We start from the raw sequence: 24,868 nt of genomic DNA on the forward strand, positions 1-24,868 counted from the left end.
TATATCTCTGTAGATAGATAGATAGATAGAGAAACAGACAGCGAGACGTAGTACCGCACACAGTGGGAAAAAAGTTTTGTTGCAAAAAATCCAACGGTTCAAGCACAAATAGTGCTCTTCCTTAGGGAAAAACCCCTGTCCCTTGTTCTCTTCCTTCCCTCCACACAGCAGTAACACCATGCCTGATAGTTGCTAGGAACCTTCGTGTGGAATGATATGGTACCACAGTATACTTTGAGGGGCACTGCTGCTCCACCACATAAAGATTGGATCATCTACAGTATATATTTTTAGGCAGACTAGAAAGTTCTTCTTTTAAAGCCATTATTCTTGGTGTTTTTCTATGTTGATTTTAAACCAATGTCAATAGTGGTGCCCAGGTTAACTGCTGTACAGTACAGGGATCTTGGGTACATTCCCTGTCTTCTCAGCTCTTTTGAATGGCTATACTGTTAAATTGCTTTAACAGGGTTGCAAGCATCAACTGCAATCACCTTTTTGTCTTGTATCTACAACTATAAATGGACAGAGTTAGAAAAACTGTAGCCCATCCCTGGCGTATATTCAAATTGTGCCAGTCAGGCTATAAACACTGGGAGTAAACCAGTGACCAGAATACATCTACAATCAAATGTGGATACTTGTGTTAGAAGCAGAGACTCATGGTTAACTGCACTCTAGCATGCTTATTTCATTTCTGTTTCTTAGTAAGTTTTTCCGGTTATTGACACTAATAAGCTCAGCAGCATTCTCTACAATGTCACTCCACATATTCAATCAGCTTACCTTCTGCAGCTTCATCACTTCCAAAGTTCTGTCTGTAGAAGAGCATTAGCTCTATGTTGTAGCATTTATAAACAGAGACAAGCACGATAAACACAAGTAGAATGGCACCCAGCCCTCCGGCAAGTTCAATGTTGTACTTTAAATCTAGAACACAAACAACCAATAAAGACAATTACACATATAGCATAAATAAACATTGGTAATCCAGGAATGAGTGAGCCAAGGAGTAAAATTGTTGACCATCTCCCCCTGGCCACATCACCTCTTTTTTATCAAATTAACTGGCCTGGAGTAATTTTGTATTGATGTATAACCATGTTCTCCCTGCTCCCACGTGTCCCTTCTAATGCCATGGGCTGTACATATGTACAGTATGCTGCTTCTTGGGGGGTAATTGTACGGCACATGTGCCCATCTTAAACTGCTGGGAGAAGAAAAACAATGGTTTATTTAGAAAAAGCAGGGTTTTGCATATGAGCAGTTTTATGCAATATATGTCAATAGAGACCTACAATGTTTGGGGGTATAGTTTTCCTTTAACATAGGCTGTCTGAATATATATATAGTGTTAATCATAATATGACTGTAACTTAAAGGGGTGGGTTAAAAAAAAAGTTCATTGCAAAGGTTGGCTGCCAGTAGTGGATTACATGGATGATCATTTAGCCCATGTTGCATATGTTTTATTGATATTACTAAAGAGAAATTCTAACCGCAGAATATTTTTTTTAGTAATGTGTTCATCTAGAAAAGAGTCTAAAGCCAGAGACTTGTTTTTAAAAGACTTAGAAGAATGTATATAAAAGCATCAGAGAGCAGGCTGCCTCTTACTTACTTACTTACTAACTGAACACAACTGCATAAAATGTTGGTGTTTTAGGAGAAAGACTGGAAATCATACCCTTCACAAGCTCTCCTTCCTTCCTAACGCAGCTGATTTTATTATGCAATGATTTCTGCTATTTACAATATGGAACACATTACATTCAATAAGTACCAATCAGCGCTTATGCAAACACACAGCTTATATAAATAAGTATACTGTTTGACAAAAGTCATTTTCATCTCTTTCTGACTGCCAAAGAAAAGCTGTATTCCTTCGATATCCTTACTGAACGATACACTTACTGCAGCCTGCCAGGTGTACATGGAAATGTACTTTCTTTTTTCGTACTGCTAATTATGTTTTGAATCAAGAACAAGGGTGTTATTACATCTAATCTGACAAGCCATTTGGAAACAACGTGCTCTGAATCCCGATCGCTTCCTGTGTTAGCATTGTGTTTGTGCACATTTTGCTGCTGCAATTTCACTGTGTCCCACCTACACAAATAGCCAGTAAATATATACAGGAATGTATGTGCGTATACATTTATGTACAATTATACATTGGTCAGAAATACCAGTTGGGAGGGCGCATCAAACATAAATAGCCTTTCAGACATAGGATGAATGTAGTTGTATTGCCAATACAATAGTAATGATGCTCCTGGAATAGATTCAGTGATGGTTCACTGCGGTACATATATGCCCATCAAACAGACTCTCATTGGTGCCTTTTTATTACTATGTAAATGTCTTTCCAAGAGGAAGCAGTTGGTACAGTCCCACACACTACAAGTCTGAAAACTTGGTGTTCTTCTTAATAGCAAATTGGCCAGAAGTAACAAAAGTCTGTAGAACCCCCTTTACTGAACAAACAAGTCCTAACCATAATTAAAATTTATGGCTCATCATTAACTGCTATTTTGGAATGCAATTAAAAAAAACTACAGAGCAACTTGGTTTTGGTTTTTCATTCAAGATGCCAGACCATTATTCTGTGTGTGACCATTGCTGGCTAATTTGAGCCACATTGTGAAATTCAATTAGACGAGAGATCTACCCCTAGCTGTACAGCAAGCAGTCTCCAAATTACCACAAAACGGGGCAGTTCATGCTGGGAGTCTAACAAGCAATCTGCAACATCCTATCCCTTGATAACACTAGAATATCCATTGAACTGTCCCTTGTCACAAATAAGCTTAAAATGCACATACTGATAAATGCATACAGTCTATGTGTGGGTACTTAATGTGCTAGATGGTTAAATTTAATCAGGAAATTTATGTAGTTTGTCAAATACAGTAGAACCCCCAAGTTTTCCTGGAATTATGCCGTTTTGACGCCATCCCCTGAGAAACATAAAATTTGGGTTCTACTGTAGTACAGTTGATAAAATTGTCCTGCAAAGCAGCAGTCCCATGCTGAATATTAAATGGTGTTCAGCTTGCTGCTTACACTATTTAAAGAACTATATAAGTGGCAAAAGTCAGTCAATTGGATTTGGCCAGCAATCACTCTGCGTGTAATCTAAAGCATTCATTTTAGGCGCACAGAAATCAATGTTAGCTTGCTACATGGTGACACTGCTATATACCAGCAATGAGAAGGTTACAATGAAAGGATTCAGGAACCTATTTCCAGATATGGAGCAGCTTAATTAACTTGTTTCTAATTACATGTTCAGTGAATTACAGCATTGCAGGATAATGTCATTATGCAGACTTATTACATTTAAATCTTTTAAGCCAAATGCTCAGTCATTGCGCCTCTGTTATTAAATAGACTTCTCTAACACATCTTTATAAGCCTTTTAGGGAATTTAATAAAGTCTTTGCTAACAGCTCTAGATTTAATATTCCTAATGCTAGGAAGTAGTAATATAATGACATATTTATTTGGAAATTTTCATTTTATTTTGGCAAATGACAAAGGAGTGATAGGATTTGTAGTGCCACAGAACATATTTATAGCTATGTAGTATACTAACAAAATCAAATGAGATATAACAAAGGCCCATTAACTAAAGATTATGTATACTGGGTTCATTAGCTTAAAAGTATGCATTTAGCAAAACGTGAATTTCTAAACGTTTAGCTTTTTTTCAGATTGCACAGAGTATGTATATTTGTTATTGATCACTTCAGTCCCATTTTAGTCAGCAGGGTTGGAAGTGATTTTCCCAAGTAAAGATGACTAGGAAGGTGGACAGGATTCTGTAGAGTAATTGGGAGTATAAAAAATGGGATTGGGAAATCCCTGCTAGATTTTTTTGGTCTCCAGTTGATGGGAAAACAGGTGGTATGTGGTGCTGGGACCTTAAGCAGTGGGCCTTAGTAAGGAGAAAGGCGAATGAGAGCCTTTAGTAAGTACACCATTGGGGAACAAGGCCTAGAAGCAAAAAGTAAAACAGACAATACAGTCCTACAGGCACTTGCCCAAGTATGTAGCTAGCATCTCTGGGGCAAGATGAATATAAGCTGCAGCCAATTTTACTGCAGTGGTGCAACTACTGCCAATGTTGTACATTCCTGTACACAATACAAGAAGACCACAGATCTAAGGAACATTGCCATTTACTGAATTACCCACTTCACAATAGCAGTATATGCACTCACACGTACAATTGCACAATTTGGTTATCTGATCACTGCTGATGCTTCATTTATTTTATAACAAGCGGCATATGATAGGTCTCAAGCAGTAGTAAGAGAAGATGGTTAACAAATATATCACTTTTGGATTTTTCAGGAGTGTTGGGGGGTTTCTCACAGCAGAGTGAGAGAGATTCATAACAATTCGGATAGAGGAGGATGTTATTTGCCTGCTGGACTGCTGACATCTTCAGAGATGGAGAGTGTGGGGTGAATGGTGATCAGATAAGCATTTTAAAGGTAAATTTGTCCATCTACAACTCTTCAATTGATTGAGTAATAAATGGCAATATTATGTTAGATCTATGGTTTCCTTGTATTGTGATCTCTCACCAGGAGTCTATTTTAATTGCTGGCTGAATAGTCAGGTTTTCAGAGCTGCATCTTAGAACTACAGAGAGCATTTCTCTGTGCACGAGTATATGTGATTCAGTTCCACCTCCCCATCAGATTCAAAGAGTCATCATCATCCTATTAACATCATTTACGTCAAGCTATTAATTGATCAATATTACTAACATCAGTGGCTTTCGTCATCATATTTTATTATTTTATTTAAACTGACAGCAGATGGGCTTTCAATTAAATCTACATATAGATCAATTTGAAGGTTAATGAATTATTAAATGGATTTTTAGTGATTATTTATTATTTAACATTTTTTTAATTGGTCTATTTAGTGCAACATAGTGGGATAGCAGCCTTAGGGTGGCCATACACGCACCGATAATATCGTACGAAACCTCGTTTCGTACGATATTCGGTGCGTGTATGGTATGTCGGCGAGTCGATATCACAGGAAGCTGCTGATATCGGCCGACTCACCGATCGGACCAGTTTGAAAATTTTGATCGGGCGCCATAGAAGGCGCCTGACCAAAATCTCCCTTCAGCGCTGAATCGGCAGAAGGAGGTAGAAATCCTATTGTTTCTACCTCCTTACCTGCCGATTCAGCCCTGAATGGTGTGTGGCGGATCTGATCGCCACATGTATGGCCAGCATTAGGCACTCCATTGAGTGTTTTTTTTTACTGAAAACTCTTTATCTGTTACTCTAAGCTGCCATGCTAATTAAAGTAATAGGTTAGAGGCTGTCTGTAGTTAGACCATTAGTATGTTTGCAACTCAAGAGATAGCCGAGTAAACTACTCAATGCAACAGCAAGGATAAAACGAATTAAAGAGGCCCTATATTAAAGAAAAAAAAACAAGGTGTGTAGTGTGTTAGGGGAAAGCTGATTTTCTTAATAGTTAAAATTAATTGGATTGAAAACTGTTATCGTCATTATTTCTAATTATGTGCAAAATACATGTAATAAACCTTATAATATTTTAATGTAAACTGTAAATTATATATGTAAATTCGTTTAAACTAATTTTGCTCAGAGTCCCCAAGGGACAAACTCAAAATAGGTCCCAAAACCAAGTTGGCCATATAGCAGGACAAAAGTAAAACATAATAATGATTATTAATCTCCGTAGAGTTCCTTCTGTAGAAATACACCTCATTCTCCATCTATAATATCATCATCTGTTTAGAAAGGCAGACATCACAAACAGATTCCATACTGAAGTACCAAAATCAATTCCAAATAAAGCGAAAAGCTCCTGAGGTGGCTGGAGCAGATTATCTCCTTTACTGTTTCTGTAGAAAATAAAGCTTTTCAGTAAACATTCCACCCTGGGGTGCCCAGCAGGTTTCTCTACTGACGCTCACCTTCTTAATGGAATGAATACACCCCTTTGTACATTCTGTTTGATGTTCCTCAAATGGTGATAAAATAGCATCAGCTGCACACAGTGCATAGAGCTGGAATATATTAATCTTCAGTCAGCCTATTTTAACTGAAACCGCATGTTTCTTTCCAATTTGAGGTAGATGAGAAATACTGTACTCATAAGCTACAGTCCCTAATATTCTTTGTAAGCTGGTGTTGGCTATGGCAGACTAGGGCTCATTTAAGTCCGCAAACACATTGGGCAAATGTTTTTCCCTTCAGAAATTTGCGTTTAAAACCACTTTCATTGAAGGTATTTGTGCCAAAATGTACTCTTTGCACTTCCGTGTTGATGTAGTCAGAGCCGCTCAGCCCTTCCTACCTTCCATTCCAAACAGGGCATTGCTGCGTCCATCGAATACTGGAAATGATGGCAGGCAGACTGCCCTGATTAGTAACAAAGCACACTTGCAGTGGTGTCTGTTTTGGCCGCAACTGCTTCAGGTGTAGCACATTTGTAACAAGAGAGTCACACTCTTTTAGTGACACTAAAATGACATGACTAAATGACTAAAATAACACTAAAATTATTGGGAAAAACCCTGAATTGTGGAAAGAAACATAACAATTGTGCTTGAAATTGCACTTTGCACACTGTGTCAAGGTAAGTGAATGTGCCTAGCTAACTCTACCAGGTCAGTATCACACAGGAACAGATCAGCATTCACCTGGCAGCACTAGTGTCTGTTATAGGGAGTAGCACCACTGAACTCTTTGGGGTTATGTACTAAATTTGCCCAGGTGCAGTGACCAATAGCAGCCAATCAGCAGGTAGCATTTACGGTCACCTGTTTAAAAGGAAATATTTATTAGTTATGGGTAACTGCTCCTGGGAAAAATTAGAGCATATTGTTACATACAGGGGTTTCAGCTTTATCAAGACTATTCCTTATTTTATAGATTAGCTGGAGTGAATTTCTCACCTTTTTTCCGTAGGATGATGCTGGCATGCTTGCGTCCATTGCGGTTTTCTACATGGCAAGTGTAGTTACCAAGATCTGCTTCTTGCACAGCATCAAACGTTAGTGCCAGCTCCACTTCTTTTTCTCCAAGATACTCTTTCAGTAGCCTAAAAACATACAAAAATAATAATGAAGCCACACAGGGACATTTGAAAGATCATGGTAACCTGCACAACATTACACAACAGCAGCATGAGATGTGGCCTTTCCACCAACATCAATAAGGATGTGTGAAGACAAAGGTGTCTGTTACCAGGCACTGGGATGCCACACCAGATTAGAAGAATACAGGATTGCCTCATCTCCTCACAAACAAACACAACTGCAATCAACTACAAAAAACAAAATATTACTCAAAAATAACAAAAAGAACAAAATCTGACTTACTAAAACAACCAAGAAACAGGGCAGAATTAATATGTTGCAGCCCCAGGCCAGCCTGTTATTGCATTCTATCCAGTCCCCCCTTCCCTGTGCCTACGTGTTTATGAGAACTGATAGGAAGCCATGCCCACTCCCTACTTGCCCAGGCTGGGATTTGTGGAGAGGCCACAAAGGTCCCGGGCCTGGGGCGGCACAAAATGTTAAACTTTTTCTCCCATACGGAGCAATGGGGACCTCTCCCCCACTGCTCCATATCTGAGTGTAAAGCCCCGCACTGGGGGTGCCAATCGCACGTTTGCGCATGCAGTCGGGCGACTGGATTACAAATCCGGCTCTGTACTAGCCTCAACCCCTGCATTGCTCTAAAGAGAGACAGGGGCAGCACCAGGGACAGAAGGTTTGAAAGTAGCTGCAGCAGCCAGTAGAACTCCTTGTCTCCCTGTGTGGCAAGTGGGCGTCATGCTGCCCCTTAAGCTTTGTCACCCTCAGCCTTCCCACAATTCCAGGCCTGCAAATTTTTGTTTTTGTTTCTATTATTGACTTTTATTACTATCCCCCATAATATCTACAGTAAATGCTGCTCCAGAATGCTCAGGGGTTTTCCAAAAGGGTTCTTTCTATTTGAATAATTCGCCACACCTTAAGTCCGCTAAAAAATCATTAAAACATTAAATAAACTCAATAGGATTGTTTTGCCTCCAATAAGGATGTATTATATCCTAGTTAGTATGAAGTACAATGTACTATTTTATTATACAGAAAAAAAGAAAATCAATTTTTAAAACAGTCTCTATGGGAGATAGTCTTCCTGTAATTCTGAGCTTTCTGGATCATGGGTTTCCAGATAACAGATTCCATACCTGTACATTTATTGGCTGCCCCTGACCCTCTCAGTTGCACTTATTATTAAAATAGGGAGTGGAAAGTAGACCTATATTATTTCTTGTGAGCATCTACTATAACACAAGCTACGTATGACACCACAAATGTTTTGTGTAATAATAAGTTTAACAAATAATAATGATAATAGCTTATTAATATGTATTTTTATGTATTATTCTTCTTATTATTTTAAAGTGGCTGTTCAAAGCTGTTTTTTTCCGCCAATTTCATTTTTCTGGTTCTTATTAAATGTATACTTTATCTGCAGGATTTAAGTACAATGACAATGATTCCTGTGCATATAATTGGACGGATGCAAAGTATTTTATTACTATTTGCGAGATCACTGAAGCACGGTCCGGAAACATTGAGATGATCAGTTATGAAAGACTGTGCTACAGATTTGAGGAGGCAGTGCTATTAAGTAACTATCCTTTCATTACAGGCTCTGACAGTGACATTCTTACCCCGGCAGCATTTCCAATTGAAGATGTATTGTTCTTTCCTTCATGATTAAAAGAAGTGCTGAAATATTCTGCAAGTGGCATTTTCATAATCAGAGATCAATGCGTGGGTATATTTCCATTCTGTGACCTTCTATACATGATAATCATAACAAGCTGTATTTTCAACAGCCTGCCTGCTAACAACTGTTATTTCTACTTCAAGAAAGAAATGACCATCAAAAGAGATGAAAACATCTTATTTAAAGGGCAGCTAAAGACAGCTAAAACTTGTTGGCATTCTGTTTAAGCTTTTCCGTGTACAGCAGCCCTATTCTAAATCACCCTGCTTGTCTTCACAGCCCATTATTTGTGAGTGGAGGCAGCATCCATTGTTGGCAAATGTGCTGCAAATATACCACACTTTAAGCCTCCAACAGATCAGTTCTAGAGAGCAATGCACTCATTTCAAATATGCAATAATATAGTGAATTAAGTACTCCCTATTGTAAAATGTAAAAGATATTGGAAGTCACCTAGAAGTTCCATGGACATGAAGCTTGATAAAGGGCCAAGGGTGGGTCCGAAACCTTGCCCTTTGTATATATGTATATGGACTAAATAAGCACTGTGCACCCTTGCAAATGATTGTTGTTCTAGAGTGCTTTATACATGTCATGGAACTCTGAGGTGACTTTTAATACCATCATATATCGCAACAGGGGGTGCATTATTTATTATAATACTCAAGTTTTGGTGAGTAAAAGCCAAACCATTACTGGTGACATAAATTTCATCAATAAGCACCAACTAATGATATAACTAAGTTGTGTTTATAACAATATTGTTTGCAGGATATTTATTGTGTGTGTATTATAAAGCAAAGGAATAATAAAATCGGCCACATATTTCTGTTATTATATATGTGCATGCAACATGTGTGCATATTTTTTAATGTCTAAAGCACCACGTGTACACAGTGCTAAACAATTTTTATGACAAATTCCCAATATATAAATATACAGTTGAATCAGTGAGTAGTTGGGAGTACAAACAAGAAATGTATGGTAGAAGGGCACGATCTACATGAAGTTTGTATGTTCTTCCTGTGGTTGCGTGGGTTTCCTCTGTGTATTCAAGTTTCCTCCCATAAACCAAAAATAAGCAGGCCAGTTAACGGACTCCTGATAAAACTGCCCAGTGTGTGTGAGAAGTGACTTTCAGATAATAGGAATCTGCTTAATTGCTTTATAACAAAGGCCATCTCTGGCTTCCTCTTTTACAGAAAGTGATACCAGCACAACATTTTTTTCATTTCCTATGAACACTGTATTTCCTTAAGCCACAAACTTAAAGGAGAAGAAAAGTCATTTTGACATTTTACTGCCAACAGATTAGGCACAATAGTTGAAGCTAGAATGCTATATTTATTCTGCAGAAAGCTTTACCATATCTGACTAAAGAGCCCTAGAAGCTCTCTCCATTTGTTTAAGATAGCAGTCACCATTTTAGATTCTTCTTCATAGTTTTCTGCTGCAGCTCTAGCCGTTGGTAGCTCAGATTACACATTCCTAAGGGAGGGGGGAGTGAGATTTATGAATTGTTATGGAAGGGAGGAGCAGGAGAAGGGAGAGAGGAGAGGCCCCGGGAATAAAGGTTTTTACTGAGAGAGGAAGTCTGATACCGAAGAACATTTTTACAAAAAAGGAGACAAGAAATCCTGTTTCTTTAGAGAGGACTTTTCTGTGAGTGCTTACAGCTGTATTTACATAGACCTTACATTTTTTTTCTTCTTTTTTATCTTTGTTTTTACCTTTCCTTCTCCTTTAAAAATCTTTAATTCTGTAAATTTAATTAAATGAAATGACTTATTTTAATATTACCACTGTAGCAAAAAAAAACTTCTAAACAAAGAAACTGAAGCAGCAAATAATAAGAGAAACTCCTTGCTGAGAAAAGGGCAAGGGAACACTAGAGTCCTATACTGATCCAGATGTAATTACACAGTAGCCTTTTTCATTCTCTCAGTTCTGATTGCAAATGCTCAGAGTTTGATCTGTCAGTCACAGCTCCACTGACAGACAATATCTTGCTTTAAGATGTGTGCTGCTAAAGGCTTGATCTTTCTGCCCTTTGAGTGCCTGAGACAAGTGCAATTTCTTTCCTCACACCCAAATGCCTTGAATGATTTCTGAAAATCCCATGACAAAAAAAGAACATACAGGAAAGCTCTACTCTGAGAGCCATTCCACCCTAAACAGGAACTACAAGCCCACACTCTAATAATGATATAATAAATTATATATACAGTACATTCTTGTTATATGTTGTGTGTCATTTAAATAGTTATTAAAACAGCACTGCCCCTCCATTTCTCTCTCACCCTTGTATGTGGTACTCTCATGGACCATAGGTTGTCTGTTTTGTAAAATGGGGATTTTTATCAGCCTGAAGGCAAGCTAAGGAAGACTTTCTGAACGCCATGTTCACAGTATCACCATACCCTGGATTATTAGGTAAATTAACAGCTGAACTAGTGCATATTTTAGAACTCTGGCGTCACTTCATCATCATCAAAATTCATGTCGCTATGTACAGGAAACTTGCATTTTGCCTAAATTTGCTTTATACAAGGTTAACAGAAATGCGCCAGGGTTTAGATTCAAATCTGTAGACCATCCTTGAAACTAAGAATGGTAGGTTATATGGAGTGCTAAGCATATGTTTGAGAGAAAGGATGTCCTTGCTTTGTGCCAAAATTCAGCCTATACATCTAGGCTACATCTAGCTGCTTTTTTTAAGATTACATCTTTACATGGTAGGCACGATATGTCCTGAAACAGGTGCAATTTACATGCCTATATGTACTATCACGCGGACACATCTGCTCTTCTGCAGGAACTTTTGCTTCAGTTGTGACTGTGGGTGCACAATTTAAGATATTAAATGGCTGTTAACAAGAGATGGAAAATGCCATCTTGGCTTTACCGTAATATACAATTTACCAAATATATTTACCAAAATATACAATATACAAGTGTTTGTTTAAGAATTCTGCTCTTATTTAAAAATGTTTGCACCTACAAACCCCACTTATATATGAACCTGTAGGTTTTAGGAAGCTCAAATGTAGGGGTATTACGTATGTTTCCCATCCAGCATAAACAATATTTTACATTCTGTGTTTTATATATATAAATATGAATTGTAACTGTGACACACCCACACATAATGATATAAATGCTCTGGTGCTGCCATATATGTAAATGTCCATAAACAAAACTTGGTGCATGCGTGGGACTTCAAAAATTCAAAGAATCTTTATTACAGTCAACGTTTTGGTCCCACCTGAAGTGTCTTGAAGAAGGTCCTCAAGGTGGGATTGAAATGTTGGCTATAATAATAATAATAAAGATTCTATATATATATATATATATATATATATATATATATATATATATATATATACTGTATATATATATTTTTTTTTTTTTAAATAAATAAAAATATTTATTTAATCACATGCAAAGTCTAAATACATATATATAGCTTACTTTCTTATCTTACTATGCATTCTTTGAAGTAAGTGGTGGTATCATTTGAATGCACAATAATAACTGTAGAAGTCATTTATGACCCTCATGTCATGCCTGGACACAGCTGTCAGGAGACAGTTAAAGTGGAGGCCATGGGGACACTGCATTTAGACACACAAACTGTACATGTGTCAGAGAATGCCAAACTAATACTTACAACTCACTGACATCAGCATCAGAGCATGGGAGCAAATCAAGTTATGTGAATGTCATGCTAAGTGACAGAGCTGTAATGCAGGTATTTATATGCATAAAGAACAAACATATCTCCACACTGGCACAATTAGCAGCTCTCAATGCTGCTTTTATTTTCTTTTCCTTCTTTGCCGGCATTGAGCATTGGTTATTGTGGTGTAGAATATATTCAGGGAGTACTTTGATACCAGGTTTTGGGAGAGTACTGTGGGGTTGTATTTTAAGTTGGAAAAGACTGTCCCACCTTTAAGGGTTACATCATTATAACAGTAATGGATTGGTATTGCTGCTCTCCTCTGCAGACAAGCTAAAGCTCGCACTGGATTCACAATAGATATTTACAACACAAGATATATATAAATAAAAGTTACAGTAATGTAATAAACATGTTGTTTGATTAGATAAAACTATATACAGTATGGAGAAACTGGACTTTCCAAGTTTTCTTGAAAATGTTTTACTGCTCAACTAAGTGGCATCTTCAGTTCAAAAAGCTGCTCAGTTGAGTGGTGAACTGGTTTCAAGTATAGTCTAGTTCATTGGCGTAAAAACATGCCACCGGGCCCCCCTGCAGCATATCTTTGGAGGTGCCAATGACGTGTGCATCAAACCCTCACATGCGCATGTGTATCTGCTCCCTGCACATCTATAGGGAGTGCACACATTTTCAGTAGCTATAGAGGAAGAATGGCCCCCCTGTTCTCCAGGGCCCCCCTGTGACTGCAGGATCTGCCTCCTCTATAGTTACACCACTGGGCCAGTTGCTATAGACTTATCGTCACTACATACTGTATATTATGACCAGGATAAATGTATGTATGTATGTATATCTTTATTTATAAAGCGCTACTTATGTACGCAGCGCTGTACAGTAGAATTCATTAATACAGACATGAAAACTTGCATAGACATATAAGACATTGTAAGTTTTAGATGCAAAACAAAACCTATTGCCATTGGGTTAAGGGGTCCTAAAAATAAAAAGTGGCTCCATTTTACTTGGCAGCTACTTGCCAGTGATTCCAAAACAAAAAGACCATCGTCTCTGCTATTGAGATGTGGGAATAGATGAATCTGAACATCCTTTTCTGGTCCCAATATTAGGGTTAAATACCATTAAGCCCATACTTTATAAAAAGGGGCCTGACTGTTCCCTCTTAATCTGTCTGTTATAGCTTCTAATATTAACAAATGACTGCAGCACAAATACAGCAGCCCCCTCATAGAGGAACTTGGGGGACCAGATGGGTAATATTAAAGCATCAGGCAAATACTTTTAAGGCAAAATTATAAATAGCATGCAAAGACAATGTTAAGATAGATATAAAGAAAAAAAAAAGTTTAATTTCTGGTGTCAGTATCTCTTCAATTCTAGGGGTAATTTCATAACTGTGGTAAAAATAAAAACTAAATGTTGGAGAAGATGGGCTCACAAGCACATGACCAATTTGCAGTGGGTCTGAAATGTAGCCAATCGCCATTAACCTCAGAATAAACAGAAGAATCCCTATTCTGTTTACTTGAAGATTCAGGGGGCACTTTAACTATATTTTGACCACTGACTATTTGCTACTAATGGGCATTTAGCTTAATCCCACTTTTTTTTATCATGATCTACTTTTATTCATATATTTAAAAATCTTATGAACATTTTAAAAATCTGATGGTTTGTGGCCCTTGTGTTTTTTGAGAACTTGTGTCACTTGAATGTATTTTGTATATAGTGCGAATCAGACATGTTCCTTCATATAACTGCAGCTCCTGTTTCCCCTTAATACTACTCCCATCCATCAATTTCCCCTAAGAATACACATTTGCCCTTACAGCTAAATGGGTTTAACATCAGCAGTCCATGAAAGATTTAGCAAGCACACTGATGATGCTGACAGCTTTGCCCAAGTGAAAACCCATTTGCTATTGAGAGGGTGATTTGCAATGTCATATATATACAACCATTTAAATTAATCACCAGATGTTGGAAAACAATTGTATTAGTAGAGCACATATTTGCTGCTCAACCCGACAGCTCTGAGATGAAATTACACTTTTCTGTCTTAAAAGGATCACCAAAAAAGATCGGTTCAGTACCACCCTCTGTGCTGTTACTAAACACACACGCTTGCAAACAGGGCAGAAATTTAAGAAATCGCTGTTATGGATTTAAGGACATTATGAACAAAAACAGGGCACATTTTGTAAAGTACAGACATAATTATTTTTGTATAATCTACAGTTAGTATTAATGTTTGTATCTATAGTTTATGTATGTGAGTGTATAGATTGGTAAGTATAGGTTGTGTGTGCTGGGTTTACTTGGAAGGGTTAAACTTGATGGACTCTGGTCTTTTTTCAACCCTATGTAACTATGATCAAGGCTTAACTCATATCAACGTAACAAAACTACTAACTTTGCTGCTACACAGGAAGTCTCCAGTCTAACCTATGGAAGGGAGATTTCCAAAATGGCCCAAGATTGGTATGACTAATTCCTGTCCCTAATTCATATAAATGGAGGGAGCACATGATTCTCTTTGGTTTTAAATACTATCAGTGGTGTATATACTGGGGAGTCTGGAGCAGAAGGCCCCAGTACCAAGCTGTAACCCTGAACATGATTCAAGACTTGAGACAAAGTACTTGCCTTAATATCACCCTAATTGGCCTACAGGCCACACATTTAACAGTTTATCCTGTAACACAAGAAAACTAATAAATGTAACTTATACATGGCTGTTCTAAAAAACAGCCCCAAACACTTAATTTCATAAGGGCCCCATGGGCTGCAATATGCACTCTAACACATATACAGAGAGGACATTAATACCATAATAAAGGTATTGGAACACAAGCTATTTACGTAACACACAACTCAGAGGTGGAATAAAGTTGCACTTTTTGTTTACTAGACATGACTCACAGTGCTGAAATATATTTATTCTGCATACCTACAATCCAAAATTGCATTTTTCAGCCACAAAAAGAATGGTTATGTCTACCTTATTACTCCTTCTTTAATATGATTTTCCAGTTCTTCAATAAATTTCTCTCCCCTCATCCAATAGATGATGGGTCCAGACTCTCCACTAAATCCAAAAAATGCTCTGCAGAATACGCTAAGTGGGCTACCTGGTAATAAAAGAAAAGAAAACATGTTAAATATCTGCTACCAAAACATACATCATAAAGGAATGATGGCTTTTGAAAAACAAAAAATTTGAAACATTATACATACAATATATATCCATATATGAGGGTCAAAATCATTATAGACAAAAACGTTTGTGAGTAAAAACTACTTATTTATATTGTGTCAGTCTACTGCCTCATGTTCCAACATTATACATATGTATCCCAAAAACATAGGGTCACACACATCTGCTGTTCTCAGGGACCATGAGATTATCAAAGATAACTTCGAATTATCCCTGGATCTGCTGTTTTGTAAAGCATGGGAAAAAATCTTATATAAAGTAAAAGGGCTCTGAATCTTTAATGGCATCCCTTTTAATAATAATAATAATAATAATAATGTAAAGAGGCAGTTGTGATACAAGTATACAATCTATTATCCAAAATACTTAGGGCCTGTGGTTTTCTGGATAAGGAGCCCTATTGTAATTTAGTGTGCTATTCCTTTAATGTTACTAAATGTTTAAAAAACAGACTTGCAGATGTAGTCTAGTTCTTTTACCATGTTTTGCGTTATGTCTCTAGTCTAACTAGTTGTCCCAAAGGGAAAAAATACCAAAATTAGCCAACGGATGGTGCATTGTCTATGGAGTTTTCCATTGTGTTTTGCTGCCAAGTTGTTGCACTTTAGCACCTTCTAGAGGCAGGACCTAACAAAAAATGGTTTCTGGATATGGTGAGACAATCTTGCTGGCTGCATCTGTAGCTATGTGTGAAAGACATTATTACAAAACTGTTTATTTTTCTGAAAACAACAGGAGCAACTGTATCATATTTATTGCCAGATAACTCCTGCGGAATAAAGGCTGGGTGCTTAGCAGCTGTCTCCTTACTTTATAGGAGCTGCATATAGGGTTGGTGAATAACATGATATTGATTGCAGGTAGACTGTTAAACTATAACAATAAACATCATGGCAGGGAACAGCAAAAAAGATCATTTCAGTTTTTTTCACAACAGCTCACAGATATTTATTCTCAAAATAGAGATCAGGAGTTATATTTAAATAATGAATAAGTTTGGGGTATCTAGAGACCCCCTTTCACCAGCATCACTTAGGAAAGATCAGCCCGTGTTTTCTGAACATAAACCTGACCAAGACACTGAAGTCTTTACAAATTTGAATTTAAACGTATCTGAAATTGATTACACTGGAACTTGGACAAGCAATGAAAGCATTTTGAAGAGCATGCGGTACAAATGGAAGATAGAAGAAACAAGGAGATACCAAGCACCAATAAGGACCTACAAGAAAGTGCAGGTCTGTAAAAAGCAAGTAAAGACACTGTAGAAAAAGGCTGCCAATCAATAAAATCATTTGAGACACTGTAATTTAAGGTTCAGAGGAATACCAGAAAGCAATAAATGGTCAGGTTTGGTTCCCACTGCCTAGTTTCCGCTATATATACTGATTTATAAGGTACGTAAGCCAAAATTTTAAATCTGTTTCTATGCCTAGAAATGTTATTGCTTCCTACCACTATAATCACATTACAAATCAGTTGAGCTGCACAGAATACTACGGACTTCCCTGACTGGCTAAAATGTTTTGGACCTTATTCTTTAAACCTAACAGAGAAACACTTTGGTGCAAGCCAGCCATGTACCTTACACCTGCATTAACCTAGTTAAGTGGCAACAAGTATCCCTTCAAAAGAACTATGTGGGAGTACAGCATGAATTTGATCAATGGTACAGGACAATTTATATTGATGTGTAAAAGAAAAAAGTCTAAATTTGGGCTCTTAAAAAAGGACAGCATCAGGTCAATCAGCAATTGTGCTGGGCAGCAGGTGGAGACAGGATAACCTTTCACAGCATTAATGTTCCCATGAACATACAAGGACAGCAGGAATTCTGAGCATCAATATTCCCTCAGTGGGAACCAAAGAGTGAGATCACAATGCATTCACACTAAGAAGACTTAGCACTTGTGACTCATCTGTAGTGATTTACACTTTATTACAAACTCATCTGGCACTGCTAATGTGTGAAAAACTTTTTTATTAGGACAAATGTATCTTATGGATTTTTTAAATAAAATGCTGATATTTGTGATTATGGGTGATCTTCTTGCAACACTGTTGGTTCAGGGCAGCGCGCCTTGATCTCATGTCTACTTTACTTACTATTGCCTATTTCTTTATTTCCAAAGGAGCAAGGGCCTAAGCTGATACATTACTCACCCCAAAAGGATTTTTATACCTATCCGACTGACACCTGCCTGATTTTCAGACAGATATCGTACAGGCAAGATTGTTGGAGAGCCCCATACATGGGTAGTATTCAGTTTGAGTAGGCCTTATCAGCATCTAAAATCTGTCAACTTCAGTTCAAAATTATGAAAAAAATATATTCTCAGAAATCATTGTCAACTCAATAAAGAGGATGTCTGTCTAGGCCTGAAATGTTTTCATATACATGCAAAATAGATAATATAGCTTAGAAGCATAAACACACAAATGCACACTGTATTGCGATGCTCGACTGGTCTGTAAATGCTTTTCATGTCAAATGGAATAACATTTTATATATATATATATATATATCTCCCTCCAAAAGACTCCAAAAACAATTTATTTGCCAAAAACTGTTATATATCATTGCCCGAGACTAGACAAAAAAAATAGGCCATCCGCTCTCAATCAGGTAGATTTGTTAAGTAAACACCAGCTGTTTAAATCTGAATACAAACTGAATACATAACTGCTATATTTGTGTCTCCATCAGAACTGGGCTTATCAGTTCACATAAGCTTAAAATGGTTATGATAAAACCTTTTCTATCTTAGTTCCCACATTGCACATAGCAATGTCTTAAAACCAAAAATGGAAGGCTTTGATCTTCACTTATGGCATGGTAGGCAGAGACATGCAAATGACTCTTGAATGTCCCTGTGCACAACTATGCATATAAAGGGGTAGCAATTGCAGTTGGTGCTGGGTGTTCTCCGTGTCTCCTCTTGGTTGCCTCGTCTGGATTTCTTATACCAACACACCCTTGGTGCACAACATGCATCAAGAACCACGTTTAATAGCACAGATACTGCCTAATAGTTCAGAGCCATATTCCGCAGAATGATGTGAGTTCCCTCCTACAGTATGACCAGCTGTCAGAAGAAGTGAATAAAGGGTCTCTATTCAGAGTATTTAAGGAAGCAGACATTCATTTTCTTCCCACATATAAATTTGACATCGGTTCTAATGTTTATGACAAGTGGGAAACAGAGGACGCCTTCCTATACAGACTGAGTGATGTACAAGAGCCGCCATGAGGATGACATCCTTGTTCTGAAATATGGTTCTTGTGCTTGTATGAAGCAATCAGAACACAAACCTGTTTTTGGTGTTTAGAAAGTATGGATACGGAAGCACCATTCCCCTGGCTGAAGGACTGTGTGCCAGAGACTAAAAATCAGAAAGGAGTAAAAACGACAGTGAAGTGAAGAAGTAAGGAACCTGAAAACCAACACTGTCTATTGGCATGGGTAGGGCTGGAGGGGCCAATTCAAAGACTGTGATAAAGACTTTTTGTGTGCAGAAGAAAGAAACACACTGTGAGTGAAAATCTCCGGTGCTGGTGTTTTAACCCGTCATATTGCCAGCAATGAGTGGAATGGAAGGAGGTGATTTCACAATTCACTGCACAAGCAAAAAGAAACTTGCTACGTGCACCACCATACCCATACCGTAAAAATGGGTGTTGGTCTTCGAGATGTCTTCCCTATAAAATCTACAGTAAGGGGGGATGAGACTGGGAGAATAATATTTTGATCAAGAGAACTTTTTTTCCAAGAAATGCAACCAGGACCACCTTATAAGCGGAGTTTACCTTGATGTTATGGTGACTTTGCAATTTTATAAATTATAAACTTGTAACTAAAAACTTCTGTTTTTAAAAATGTATGAACATGCTAAGAATAAAACAGAAAGTGATACCAGTCCCTTGTTTTTGTGTGTTTATACCGAAGGTGGGGGAAAAAAATACTATTTTTACCCAAAAATCACCAATTAAATTTTGACTAGGGCCACTTAAAACACAAGTGGCCCTAGTCAAAATTTCATTGGCGGGCCCCCACTGCTCCAAGAAATAGAATAACCCTCAAGCATGTGAAGTAAAGTAAGGCAGGTAGTGAAGAAATGGTCTGGGCTTACTGATATGTGCCATCCTGGACCAACAGCCCTGGGAGCAGACAAATGACAAAATGGTGATGCGAGAAGGTAAAGAAATTAAAATAACCACACTGTAGAACTCTTTTTATTTGATTAAAATGAGGGGTCTGCCATCTCTGCAGGATGCGGGATCTTCTGCCAAAAGATCTCCCAGATGAAAGGTGTGCTAGTGGGCCACCTATCCTGGTGGGCCCTTTTGTCCATTTATTAAAATGCCCCGAGTACTTACAGTTTCAGCCATATAGTAATTTATGAATGAACAAGCACAGGAGCTCACAAAATGTGCACACTATAAGCACTATATTTGCCCTAACTAATAACTTGGTCATTTATTAATAAACTTTAATAAATACAAATGCATATGGAACCATGTTAAATAATTGTTAGGATTTTGCTAGCCTAAGGCTAACAGAGAAGGAGTTAATTTCATATTATTGGATACGTGGTAACATAACTCAATTGGTACTGGTTTTAATAAATGTCATGGGCTTATATGCTATTCCTAGTTATCTTTTATTATGTTGGGATGAAAAACCCAACATACTGTTCTTCGACTTCAGCTTATTCTTACCCTTTTTCTTCCTCTTCTTTTTCTTAACACTCCTCTTCCTCTACACTTCTTCACCCTATAGTGCAGCAGGTTGCTTCTGCTTTTCTAAGCGATCCCGCCCCCCCGTCTATTTGTGGCGCCGCTCTGAGCACCCCAATTTTCCCATTGACTTTGACAGGGAAGATTTTCAAACTGCTGCCACTCTTACAGCTTTGAAGCTACACCCCCCAAACTTGTATAACATAATCATGGGGTCACCCCAAATAAAACAGCAACATTTGTTGGATGACCCAAAGTGGGAGGGACCAACAACAGCCAATCAAATTTCACCCATTGACTTTAATAGGGAAATTGAAACTGCTGCCAATCTTTCAGCTTTGAGGCTACACTCCCCAAACTTGAATCACATAGTCATGGGGTCAGCCTGAATAAAAATATGATGATTGTTGGATGCCCAAAAGTGAGCCAATCAGATTTTACCTATTGACAAAATTGGCAAAATTTCACTATAGTGGACTGTGACAAGCTATAACTTCACTCTTTGAAATATTTAACCCAAATATGGAAGCAGCTCAGTGCTGAGAGGTGTGACTGACAGACACATTAACTAAGAATGTGTGAACGACTAGAATTCCACTTTTAAAGTTCATAAATTAAATTGTAATGGCCACTACTGGTTGGGTATTATTTCTTTCTCTGGATCCATTTGTGCAAAACATAGCAGGGGGCAATTCAAACCATGACATTGTGACACTTGTATAGAGACAGTAACCACTGGTTGCAGAATGGGACTTACCATACTGTGCAGAGAATGTACAGCATACTTTCACTAGTAAAAACTGGCACTGCCCATGTCACCACCATGACAACACTGCTAGTCAATTTCAAAAATTACTATTGAATATAATGCAGTACACTAACATTAAAAATAATATAAAGCAATTTGGTCTGTAGAAAATGGCCCCTATTGGGACCTGTGTATGTACAGTTACAGAGAAAGCTCAGGGGCACTGGAAGAACGTGCACTCTTAGAAACACTCAAAATCAAATGTCTCATAGGTTCAGGTTTAGATGCATTGAAAAATAAAATTCTCTCCCACAAAGAAAGTATTTATCCTGTTTCTAATGTAAGGGCAATATTCTCTCTCTCTTTGCTATTGTAGCTTTCTTAGTTTCTTAGTAATTTAAGCTTCTGCTCATCTTTCTCATGAGAGCCTATAGCAATTACATATATATTTTTTTTGATTGTCAAAAACACAGCACTAATCACAACTCTTCTATTCTTATGGTTCTCTTCTAAGTTCACCAAGCTGAAAAAGGAAAAAGAGGTGAAAGATATATTAGCTGTCTGCATCAAACAAGGAAGAGCCTGAAATAATTGATGCTCTGTTATCCTTGCTATGGAAAAACCGATCCATCTCTGGAACAGTTATAATGGTCTGATTTCTCATTAAAAGATATAAAATATAGCAGAAAGGATATCAAAGTGATCAACTTTACATATAGCAAACACATTCAAACTCCTGCGTTTGCATATATTCCAATCATGCTTTGCTGCTGAGACACACACACACATAAAGTGTATATATATATATTTAAATTTAAGTCTTAAAAGCGCTAATTGATTCTCTTCAGCTGTTTTTTTTACATGACAGAGAATATAAATTCAAATGTTGGACTTGTGTTTACTTTAATAAATCAATTAAAGTCTTCCTGTGGGATGACTATTGCTTTTTGTTTGCACGCTTGTTGCTTGTTTAAATCTTTGATAAGTAGAGCAGCTACTATCTACTTTTTTTCTGATAAGAAATACCATAAATATAAGGCAGTGACTCTTACTCCTATGGTTTTAATTTCCTCCTGCTAACAAATGTCCCCAACACTAGAGCCACAGTTTTTATTCTGTATTCCATTGGCTTTCCACAGTGCCCTTACAATCTGGTTTGTGCAGCTTCAGACAGTTGCACTCAGCACTATGGCTGCAATTAATGTGATTTACAGAATATATCTGACCTAATTTCCTTTCCCTGCCTTTAATAATTGCCCTGTATGCCCTCAGCCGCTATAAGACTATCCCAGAAAACCACATCAATATTCCCTTTATGCCTTCTTACCTTATTAGGCCATTATCTTTTTAATATAACTTCAATTATAGCATTGGGAATGATTACCAAGATACAACCTGTTAACTAGTCAGTGGGCAAGCAATATTCCTAACCTGCCATGCTAAAGAAACATTCCTTCCTTTTGCCCATATTTGATGAAATAGCCTTTTCCCAATATACAGCGCCCTATAACTAATTGCTCAGGGCAAGAGACAAGACAAGGATAATTGATTGTACTTTGTTCACTTAGATTTAATCTTCAGTGATGGGATGCACCAGCTAAAGGCTTTTTGTGATACTGTACATATACAGCATGTACATATACAATTACATGTTATGCATGTTCATTCATCATGCTCTTATTTAAAACATTATGGTTATATAATTAGAAACAAACACCCCTCAGCTACTGTATCTACATCCCTCTCTGACTGGCTTTCCTGGATCTCAAACAGTAATCTGTCATCTGTCTGTATTTCTGAACAATTAAACTTCAAATTAAAACAAATCAAAGTAATATTATACAATTATCTTTCATCCGGTTGGTTGAACACTGTCATTGCGAGCCAACAGAAGCACCAACTCTGCCCTTCTATGTTGTGTGATGATGCACAGAAGGCTGAAGCCGCTTAAATCCAAGAGCATACGTGCTTATTTATAGCTTAGCAATTTCGCTCTAAAGTGCCTTCAATTGCAGAGGTGTCCGAGGTCAGATTGCTGTTTATATGTGTAGCGTTAAGCATTAGCATACACATTGCCTGGTCACAAAATCCTCAGCATCTATGCATCATTTTCATTAGCGCTAATGTACCCGGCAGGATCCTTGTTGACTTCAGTTATCTCACATGTGTCAGCGTTTGGCACAAGAAAATATGTATGTTAAACATCATTGGCTACCAGCACAAGAACAGTAGTTAACCCTCCATTTTGCTTGTGGTTTTAATTACAACTCATCTGCATACGTCTTACAGATTATAATTGCTTATCCAAATCATCAGTTAGACTGCAGAGACAGGTATGGCATATGAGATTAGAAACATACAGGTACATACAGAGATTATTTAAGTGAGGGGTTTGTTACGGCCCCTTTCCAATGGGCTATTAGTACAAGTATGGGATACCTTATCTGGATATCTGTCCAAATTACGGGAAGGCCACTCACATAGATCCCATTTTGATCAAATAATTACATTTTTAAGACATATTTCCCTTTTCTCTGTAATAATAAAACAGTACATGAAAAATAAATGAGATGTTTTAATTATGTACACATTTTGTTAAAGCTTGCATCAAAGTGTCCCTTTATTGCACTGGTGTGAAATGCTAAAGGTTCCTTTAATAGGTATAGTGAAATGATGTTTAGGCAGAAGCAAGGTCAAAAAATGTCAGTATATGGATATACTCTATGTCATAGCCCCAAAACTTTCCCCAATGTGACTATAAAAGCATAACCTACTTGAAATAGTGTCTAGCATTGTTTGTATATACTCTCTACTTTCTTTGCTGCCTGCTGTACCAGTAAGTGCTAATTGCCCTGATTTTGTATGTAGGGTACTGCTTTTTGATGGAGGGTGGTCTCTTCTTCCCAATATAGAACATAAAAAGCTTTTCAAAATCTGAAAACTAAGAAAAAGGTTTTTGGCTCTCCATGTAATAGGTATAATGAGACACTATCCCAGAATGAAACAGTGGAGACAAAGGATCCACTTTAGGTTCTATCTAAACTGCTAAAAACATATGACTACCATAATTATTGTGGAAGAAAAGATAGTAAAACTGCAAAATAACTCAACCTATATAGTCCATTGGGATGCAACAATTATGGGTAGGCAAAAAGACCAAAGGGCTAGATACAGATGGTTAACTTTAAATGCCATAGCAACCCAGTGAGACACATGCCAACGTTTCCCAAGCTTAATACATCTAAGGCACTTTTACATTTCTGCTATGAAATCACTTGCAGCTATTACTTCATTATCAGCAGTAATTCAAGGGTTAATAAGGTGTAAAACATTTGCCTGAATATTCAAACTCAGGCCAAGGGCAGATGTAACTTTCCCAACAGCACTGCCATTGATGATGATGATGATAATAATTATTATTATGTGCTTTTTAAACAAGTGATGCCCTAGAAACATATCTGAATCTGTAAATGTTACAAAATCCACTTTCAAACAGCAGGATGGGCTTTTCATGCAATTTACTTTTTAAGAACAAGTTATTATAGAAGCTGGGTCACCTTGCCTGCTTAGTGCCATAGATTCCAAACAGAACTCCCTTTTAAGAGCAGTGTCTTTGCTCTGCCAATCACACATATTTGTTATAAAATCCCAGCTGATAAGATCTATAGCA

The 24,868-nt window shown here is 37.5% G+C and overlaps 1 protein-coding gene across 2 annotated transcripts in view; it reads right to left on the bottom strand.

The window, feature by feature from the left end:
* il1rapl2 (interleukin 1 receptor accessory protein like 2) overlaps positions 1–24,868 on the bottom strand; it is a 423,225-nt gene that overhangs the window by 13,931 nt on the left and 384,426 nt on the right. For both annotated transcript variants that reach the window (XM_031890541.1, NM_001078899.1), the window contains 3 exons: positions 15,497–15,626; positions 6,962–7,107; positions 787–930 (listed from right to left, as the gene is read on the bottom strand). In XM_031890541.1, the coding sequence (XP_031746401.1) occupies positions 787–930; positions 6,962–7,107; positions 15,497–15,626 (420 nt within the window). The remainder of the gene's footprint in view (positions 1–786; positions 931–6,961; positions 7,108–15,496; positions 15,627–24,868) is intronic.

The sequence above is a fragment of the Xenopus tropicalis genome, chromosome 8, assembly GCF_000004195.4.
Source record: "Xenopus tropicalis strain Nigerian chromosome 8, UCB_Xtro_10.0, whole genome shotgun sequence".
Lineage (NCBI taxonomy): Eukaryota > Metazoa > Chordata > Amphibia > Anura > Pipidae > Xenopus > Xenopus tropicalis.